Consider the following 9,705-nt stretch of genomic DNA (forward strand, 5'->3'; position numbering starts at 1 on the left):
CCACAAAGACAACCCGAGTCACAGGAACACAGTCAGCCTCCAGGTAACACACACCATGCTCTGCCATCTACCTTCGGGCTATGCCACACCTCTTGTCCTCCAGTGAGAGCAATGGCTCTTCAGTCTCACCAGTCAGGCCAGCAAGTCTTCAGGCATAGCTTCAGGTCTGGTGCCTACTACAGTCCGTGGGCACAGGCACACCATCAAGGATGCTCAAGTGCTAAATTTGCTGCTTGCCTGTTCTGCCCCTCTCAGCCCTCTGCTGCATCACTGAGAGAAACAAAGGACATGAAGCTATCATCATAGAAAGGTTAAAAAAAAAATACTACAATGTGGTGCGACACCTGCCACCTCAGCCATGTCTCTGAGGCTGGAAAGAAGGCACCAACATAACCTGCTTCAGCACTAGACAGGGTTAGACTCATAGGACCTCCTCTCGCACAGGCACATGGTGGCGAGGCAGCTGTAGTTAATATCAGCAGCCCTAGCAAGGAAGGAATCTCGAACACAGCAAACCAAGGCAAGATAGACCACTAGAGGATGCTGACTGATTTCTGTGCACAATAAAAACAGCTGGCTGGGCTAAGGCAGCTCTCTCAAAGGGAGAAACATACACATTTTGGCCATACAGCATTCTTTGGGCTATTCTGGAGTGTCTCCTTCCCCCACCTCTCTCATGCTTACACACTGCTGATCAACAGCCTGTGATGGAGAACACCTTCAGCTGTGGCAGCAGAGCTCAGTGAAGAGATGTGCACCTATCTATCTGAAATACTGAGGTGTTCCCCCCCTCCTTCTCCACCCCCTTTTTAAAATAAGCATGTGAAATAAAAAGGAGTGGGGCAAATAAAGTTTTGGAGAAGGAGAAGTACAAGGGACAAAACTGGAAACACAACTCTTACTGACTTTACTAGCATGCAATCTATGTAACTGTAATATACACAGCCTGTTTACCTTGGCCTGGTCTATGACCATTACATCACATCATCCCCAAACAAGCCACAGAATTAAAACCTGTACAAAATAAAAAAATATGCGTAAACCCCAACAGATTTCTTTCTTTACATTAGTACTGCATAATAAAGCATAAAACCAGCAGGAGGTGACCCAAAAATTCCATCCACAGCAGCTCTTGCAGGATAAACAATTCCACTTGCTATCAGCAGGTACTAGATTAACCCCTGGCCCCTTAGACCAAGGCCAGTTCCTTAAGGAGCTTCACCCATTCCACTCTCAAGGTTTTGCAGCCTCATCTTCCATGCTGTGTTCGGGCAAGTGTTCAGCACTTCCCAGGGTTCACAGTGCTCTGCTCTCACAACACAGAAAACTTGCAAGATGACCAACCAGCCGAATGAAGAACAAGGACACGGGTGTGTGCCACACATGGAGGAGGTACACACTACACCCACCCACCCATCAGAAGTATTCAAGCGCATGCTAACAGACCTAGTCAAAAACACATCTCACCAATGCATGACCTCCCAGCTGGACCATGCATGCACAGGGGGAGAGGTTCCGCTCTCGTTTAATAACTCCCTAAGCTGCTGTAAGTTGATGCAATTGAGCATCATGCTCAAGTCTTTACCACAGACACACCCAGAGCAAGAGAAAGGAGAAAACCACTGATAGTCCTGGAAAACACAGCCACCCTGTGAGCACCAAAGGCTTGTGCAATACTACTGTTCCATCACCTGGGCTGAGAGCACTGCCTCCTTGTGCAAAATGCGTAGGCCTGCCCTATGACAGTAGAAACCTGTGTTTCTAGGCTTGCTCCCAGAGAAACAGTGGGCTGAGGGACCTGACCATGGCTGCTTCTGTTAGTCTTGCTGCAAGTCACAGATTTTCACAGAGGCAGGTAGTGGACTGAAAGGGGGAGAAAGTAACTTCTATCTTTATACCAGTTTCTTCAAAGTTGTACCACCTGTAGGCTTCAACCAAACTAGCTCCTTATGCACTGTCACAGGAGTTAACACACTCTTCCACAAGCTCACAGAGGTGATCATATTCATCCATGTCACACAAACACATCTCACCTGTTTGTTTCCTCTTTCTTCCTCCTTAAGCAGCTATGGTGCCTCCCGCCCCAGGTTCGCATTGAACCTACACCTCCATCCTGATACCGCACTGATCACCTGACAAGGGCGCTGGGTCAGTTACCTGTATCCTTGCCAGAATTGTCACAAACCCAGCCCTGATGCCCTCTCATGAACTGCTCTGTTCTACACACGGGCCTCAGAAGACAGCTGCAGCATTGTCTCGCCTTTGGGAAGCTACTGCTGGTACCAGCTGGAACTCAGCCAAGTGACAGAAGTTGTTCGGGAAGATGCCCTGGCCCAGGGATCAGCTCAATTTGCAGGCTAACAGGACCACAACTAGAGATTTAATCAGCTCACTCTATTAATGCATGACATTTACCCAAAGATAACATTTGGTCCTTCCTGAGGGCAGGCTAGTGCAGCCATCGTTTTACACTGATCTGCTGGGCAGAATCACTGAGCAGCATTTTCAACTGAGACTAGATTAAAAGCAAACTAGCAACACAAGGGGCTACAGAGCCTTCACTTGATAATAACTCCACCCAGATCCACCAGTCAGCTCAAAATACCTATTTCTTTATAATAAACAATGGAGAGGGATGGGGGAAGAGCTAGGACTACTACTAGTTACTGCTTGGATTTCCATGGGAAACCAGTACACACAACAGCCCTTTTCACTTCCACTGAAGAGATTTTGGCAACAGACATGAAGACGACAATTGTCGTTTGTCCTGCCTCTGCACAGGGCTCTCACAGTACATATGCAAATCTAGTCATCAAGTACAAAATAGCCAATTTACAATACCTGATTGGATTTTTAAGATTATATTGTGCATAAGACTAAAGTCAGGGATAAGTTTCTCTAGTGCAAGCAGGTGTGAGTAGATTTGAGCCTTAGATCACAGCCCCTAGTTTATCCTTAGACCCCAGGAGAAACTGTAAACTTTGTTTTGCCTTCACCGTCAACGGCATCTGTGAGTTCTGTTTAAACCAGCAGCACCCATGGCAAGTAGCTCGCTGTGGAAAGGAGCACATTTACATCAGTGCAGAACACAAAACAAACTGGTGGCATTCAAAAGATGAGGAAATGGGGGTAGGGGTCCTCTGGGCTGCAGCCATTTTAATTGCCTAAACTGAAAGGTGAGTAAATGAAAGCCGGCTCTGTGTGCCCCTGTGTCAGCCTACATGTGCACAGCAGCTGCAGAAGTGTTTATGCTAAAGACGTAACCAGCTATCTGGAAGTCAGTTACAGGAACGGCTCTGTGTAAAATCCCAGTTCGCTAGTACATGACTTCTTCCAGCTGCATGGGAGCGTAGTGCAGGAACAGGAGGGATGTCCACTGGCTGGTAACCCTTCACCGCAAGCATCCAGGACATCCCAAGTGCCAGGCACTGCTGCCAAGGGTAGTACCACAAGGGCACACAGGATTCCGAGACATATCCCAAAGCCTGTCAGAAGTCAATTTTAGTGATCAGCTACTCAATGAGTTTGTTACATCTGAATGGGTCAGCTTAATTCAGCGTCAGATGGTTCAGGATAGCCTCTGCTGGCAGATGGAAGAGCCATTTGTTCAAACAACTCAAATCACTATTGGTTTATAATGGGGGAGGATGGGAAGAGGGAGGGAAGAGTGGTTGTTACAGTTATCCTTCATTCAGTTAGACTGGATGTGGCCCCAGAGGCTGGTGGAGATCTGGGAAGCCCTGACAGCTCCTGCAGCAGGAGATGCAGTGTTCTGTTCTCTAATCTTCACTCCGAGTAATGCATGATCGACTCCACATAGTTCCCTGGGAAGAGCCCCGTCACTCCATTCATGACACCCTCATACCAGCCGTCGTCATTTTTCTTGATGACATAAATGATGGCACCTTCCTGAAATGACAGCTCATCTTCTTTGTCCTTTGTGTAGTCATATATTGCCACCACTAGGAAAGAACAGAGCCATGATTGTTAGGAGAGGTAGAGGGAGGAGAAGGAAAAAAAAAAAAAAAAAAAAAAAATCAACCTGTCTCATACAAAGTTGCCCGCACTCAAGGCAATCTCACAGAGCTGCAGTGCCTCATCTCTGTGTGTGCAGAATGACCTGCTGAAAGCGTCAGCTTCTTCTAACCCTTTTTATATGAACTCATGCTTTGAAGCACATAAGGCAGGACCACTTTAACTCTTCTATTCTTACTATTTCCAGACCCACCAGAGGAGTTTACAAATACAAAATAAACTTTTGGTGTGGAATGATACAAGGAGGCAGATGTAACTCCTCATGGCTATGACTGCTTAGACCTACTTCAGAGTTCATGTATTAGACATACGGGCTAAACCACATCTCTGAACAACTAGCAGTCAAAGAGGAAGAGCAGCAAGTGCTCTTTTTGGATCATGGTAAGAATGAACCAAGGCTAACGTCTCAGACTTCCATCTACCTTAGTTACCTCCACATGTAAATGTGTAAAATGCCTATGTGCAGCCCCAGTAGCTAGAAGTCACTCCCAGAGTCTACAGTGCCAAAGTAGCTCCCAGTTCGGAAGTAGGAAGAAGTAAGGTAGTTCTCTGAATCAAAATGTATGCCTACTATATCAGGACATTTTTGTTATAGCTGCAGAATATTTTACTGAAGGCACAAAAGCTGTCAGTAAAGTCAAAGAAATTAGCCAAAGCTCTGGCAAATGTTAAAGAGATCATTGTCCTGAAATGGCAGAAAATAGACATCAACTCAGTATGTTTTTCCATTCTCAGTCCTCCCAACCATTATGTGTTCCATACAGAAAATCAGCTATGCTGGACTCTGAACACTTTAACAAATAGCATCAGTCACTGCTTTGAGCACTTGGCAATGAAACATGCAATGCTGTCACTGAAAGAAAATGGATGTTGGTTAGGGATCTTAAAATCTTGTACTGGGGACAGAAGGGAAGATACTCTGAACAAAAGCAAGGAGAAAAAAATTAACAGCATGTGTTCATGAGCACAGTGTCCAAGAGTTCTACTAAACTCATCGTTCCATTCAAAAGAAAAGAGGTCATTTCCTTTTGAGGAGCAAAAGGAATCAATACAAATATTTACTAGGGAAACCTGGATCCTGAGAAGATTATAAAGTAAAATATACAAATCAATCTCAGTAGAGAATCAGAGTATCTATAAAGGTTTTTGGGTTGTTTTTTTTAACAAATCTCCCAAACAGGAGAGTTGTATCATTTGACCAGAGCATAGTTAAAAAACACATGCTGCTGGTTCTATGCTTATGCCATCACCGTTGTGCAGTAACTCATTCTAACTAGTTTTAGACGTATCATTTCAAGGAAACAAAACACAAATGGATAAATTAATAAAATTTTAGCTTGAAAAACCAAAGTTGCTATACAAACACGATAGTCAATTAAAGTCCTTCAAAATTCCTATTTAACTGCCTTCTCTGAACTATGTGTTCATTTAAAAACATTTCTTCCTAAAGTCACTGTGCTGGTCTTCAGTCTCTTGATAATAATCCAAAGATCACGGTAACTTACAATTCCTTTCTTTCTCATGTTTAAGTGTAGTCTAGTCCCTTCTCATACTGAATGGTTTCACTATTTCATGATCACAAGTAGGAAAAACTCTCTCCTAATTTTGTGATGAAAATTTGCTTCTTGTTAAGCCTCTTATAAAATTACCTGAAGCCTGGTTTTGTTTTTACACCACCATTGCTTTCTCCTGCATGTTAATTTTGTACTGGCAACGTTTCCCTCTCTAAAAGACTGTTCCATCATTCTGCCTGTAGTTCCACCAGTTCAAGCTGTGAGCTTGTCATATACCATGAGTTACCAGGAGCCCAGGCCAGTACTGCAAAAAAGGCTCCAGATGAGACACGAAGCAGCAATACTGACTCAGGAGGTGGCACCCGTCTCTGTGAGACTGAGCCAGGACCTCTCTTCTATCTGAAACACGTTCAGATAGAAACTCAGGTAGTTTCTATCTGAACATGTTTCAATGTACATATGAAAACCATAATTACTCATTTAGGTTAACAGTCTTCCAATCGGAGATCTTTGGTCCTTCAGCAATTACACAGTTTGGCTGACCCCTGTTACATCAATCTGACCACAAACACAGGCCAGACTGATAATCCAACTGAAATCTAATAGCTGTGACCACACCCCTTCTCTATGTGGTGTGAGGGCAGTTTTTCCCTCTGGATACCCATTTCTGTTTGTTTGATTTGCAAGTTGGGACATTTTCTTACCTCTTCATGCCATGGACCCAGACAGAGAGCTCAATGGAAAACTGCAGAGCATTTCCCTGCAGGTTGGCTGTTGCTATTATAGCAATGTGTTAGCGCCCTCAAGTTCAACATCCCCTGTAACTGTATCCTACCTAAGAGTTTCTCCATCTGTTCAAAATGGATTTGCTATTCACTTCTTCCCTAACTGTAGGTTAAAGCATGTCTTAATGTTAAATACACCTCCCACAACGCATGACCCATTTACAGAACAGGATCACACTGAATCCCGTCTCAATGTATAGGTATCCCCTGCATTTGACACCTCCTTGGTGTCCCAGCTTCTACATTCTCACTTCTGCAAAGGTTATCTACACTAATCCTATTAGGAACACTTTCATATGAACTTATTTAAGTCATCAGCCATACCAAAAGAACAAGCACAAATCCTAGGAATTGCTGCTCTACCTATCGGGGGTAATAGTGTCTCACCAGCCATTTCCATCAGTTTTGTCCTCTTTGAATCGTGTGGCACAAAATACTATGTGCTGAAACTTCAGGAGTTGCCATAGGAATAATTATTTTACAGAAGATAAAGCATTATTAGGCCACAAGCAGGATAAGTATACACATTCTTTCAGTATGAAAGTCCTCTTTTAGCATGGGGCTTTTCATTAACTTCAAAGCTTATTTGCTACCCAGACAAAAAAGTAAATCATGGCCAAGCACTGTTCTCCCAGCTAGAACAAAGCAGTCAAATCTCAAGACAAGGGCTGTATAGAAGAAAAGCTATTCATGTAACTCGAACAGAATCTACACCTATGTCAATATTTCATTTTTTCTGGTACTGTAAAGCTACTACAATGTATGAAGAAGTTTTCATTAGTTTTATGAGTATTTCTCAGAACAGAGCAACCTTGTAGATGTTTTAGTCATCTAGTTTTCAAAATCCTGATCAAAATTATGTTTTTGCACGGGCCTCTACATTGATATGAGAGAATGTTTGGTTTCCTATACTTATGCTTGTCTGCGGAAAAATGGTCTGACTAAAAGCCTGACTTTCTCCAGCTTATCCTTAAAGATTCACATTTCACATTACAGTTTTGCTATCCCATGTCATTTCTTTAAAGAGAAAGTTGTTTTCCCAAGCCATGTGCCACATGAAATCATGGCTTCTCTTCCCCACAAGCACACACACAAACACCCACACCCCCTTTGCATTATTTGCTATAAAAAGGCAATGCGCATGAGGGCCCTCTTTTTTGCTCCTAGCTGAAATGCCACTGAGGATTTGCTAAGGGTCAGGTAGCAGGAATAACAGAAACATTACAAAGACAGTGACATTAGCTGTCGATCAGGGGTGTGAAGAGGTCAACAGACAGAAGTGTCTCACAAAAGGTCTCAGCTTGTCAGCCAAGCTTGGGTACTCCTTGCACTAAACACACCAGCTAGACAGAGGCTGGGAGAATAACAAAAAACCTCCCACATATTCCTCCATCTCCCTCAGGAATAGAAATATTTCCTTTGGGCTGGAGTTGGCAGAAAGCACCACCTCCATCTTCTTTTCCTCCCTCCCCTGAAGTCCTGCACTGGCTTTATCTTTGTGGCATTCTTGATTATTTTTCCCTGATGCAAACTGAATGTTTCGAACAGTCACTCAGCTGAGATGTCTAGCCGCTTTACAACCTGAGATCTTCTGTCACCATTTACTAAGAGGTACATGACCCTGTTTCACAGGAGAACACCAGGCTGTAGATTTTCCACATTCAAGTGCCCCTAAGCCATTTACCTACCCAGTTTATTTTACCTGTGGTTTTACTCCAGCATGTTTCCACACACCTGCATTCACCTAGATGCAGCCATGAAGCAGTATCTCAGTCCTATGAAGACCCAGTGCTTTTTGTCTTAGCAAAGCCTCACACTGATGCAGCATTGCATCTTTCAGAGCCCTGTTTGCAGCACCTCTCCAGATACATGCATATGTTCAAAGTTCAAAGTGCAACTGCAGCAGCGATTCATTCATTTTTGACCTCATACGAGTTTGAATATCAGGATTAAGCAGACTACTGAAAGGTGACTCTTAAATGATTACAGAGAATTTAAAAAAGTATGTAATTAGCCAGCTAATCATTATCTTTCTTCTGTGAAGAAAAGGGGAAAGAATCACTTAACTTCTGTTCTTTAAATTGCCATTTGGAGGAGCACCTTTACCACAATACCAAACACTGGCTACAAAGGAGTTTAGGAAGACTCTATGTCCAAAGCAGGATGTCAGGAGCTTACACAAAATTATTATTGGAAATACAATGCTATCATCTCTACTAGCTCTAAACATACCCTTTTCTAAGTAGGTCCTTGGTGCCCAAGGAGGGTCCTCCTCAGCATACGGATCACTGTACTCCACCACAGCTGCTTCCTCCTCCTCATAATCCTCTGGAGGTGGTGGTGGAGGTGGAGATTCATCAAACACTGGCTCATCCACAGGCGGTGGTGGGGGAGGAGTATCTGAAACTGAAAATGAACAGTAGTATAACCATGAAAATGTCTGTAGAACCATGGTAGCAGGTTGAAGAAATACTCTCTATCCCAAATAGTTGCATTGGGACCAATAGTTACAACTTGTGGAAATAACACTAGAGACAATAAAATTCAGAAAAGGAAGGATCAGGTTTCGCCAAGAAAATTATTTCCTTTTCCCTCCGTTCACAATTTTGGATGAACTTGCAGAGGCAGTAGAGCAGGCAGAATTCTGGCTATATACAGACAAATCTTTCATCCATTCAAACACCACATCCAGTAATATGTCATAGCACAAGGAAGCAGCAAACTTACTGTTTTCTTGAACTCTGGCCACAAATCCCATTAGCGGTAACTGTGGAGTTACCTGTAGGATGGAGGGGGGAGGAGGAGCAAGGGATGCTGCCACAGAAATTAAAAAGAGAGGCATTCAGTTAGAAACACAACAAAGCAGCAAACAGGAAAGCAGACATCATCACCACTCAGACGGTGTAGCAGTCTGCCAAGAAGCTCACATATAAAGGCTGACATTCCAAGAAAAATGGCTCAGGTGCTTTAAGTGTATTCCTAACCCTTACTTCAAGGAGATGTCTCTGGTTGTAAAATTTCCAACCAGCTCTTTTCTACAAGATTAGGAATCCATTTCTGAAGTATTCTCTTAAGTTGAAGTTTATTGCTACAGCAGGACAGCACTCCATGAACAGACCTAAGTAACAAATCTATCAAGAGGATTCTCTCCCTGTAATCCTCCACCTTTCAGATCAGATTTATATTTATTGAGAGGACTTCTGTAGCAGCATCCACCAATCCTTAGTAATGAAAATTAATATAAAACAACTTTACACCAAAATGTAGGCCAAAAAAATCAATCCAATGTGGCAGCTATTTTATGCAAAAGAGACCACTGCACTGAACTCTGAAAGGCCCCTGTACAATAGATGTGAACTCACACTTAAAGA

The 9,705-nt window shown here is 43.3% G+C and overlaps 1 protein-coding gene across 1 annotated transcript; it reads right to left on the reverse strand.

The window, feature by feature from the left end:
* Positions 1 to 3,522: 3,522 nt before the first annotated feature.
* Positions 3,523 to 9,148, reverse strand: LOC104407577 (abl interactor 2-like; the record flags this gene model as incomplete). The annotated part of the gene is made up of 3 exons (XM_010016899.1): positions 3,523 to 3,962; positions 8,567 to 8,740; positions 9,062 to 9,148. Coding segments are annotated over 3 exons (437 nt in total), but the record flags the coding sequence as incomplete, so codon positions are not given.
* Between the last annotated feature and the right edge of the window lie 557 nt (positions 9,149 to 9,705).

Source organism: Nestor notabilis, unplaced genomic scaffold, assembly GCF_000696875.1.
Source record: "Nestor notabilis isolate BGI_N333 unplaced genomic scaffold, ASM69687v1 scaffold17086, whole genome shotgun sequence".
In the NCBI taxonomy this organism is placed as follows: domain Eukaryota; kingdom Metazoa; phylum Chordata; class Aves; order Psittaciformes; family Psittacidae; genus Nestor; species Nestor notabilis.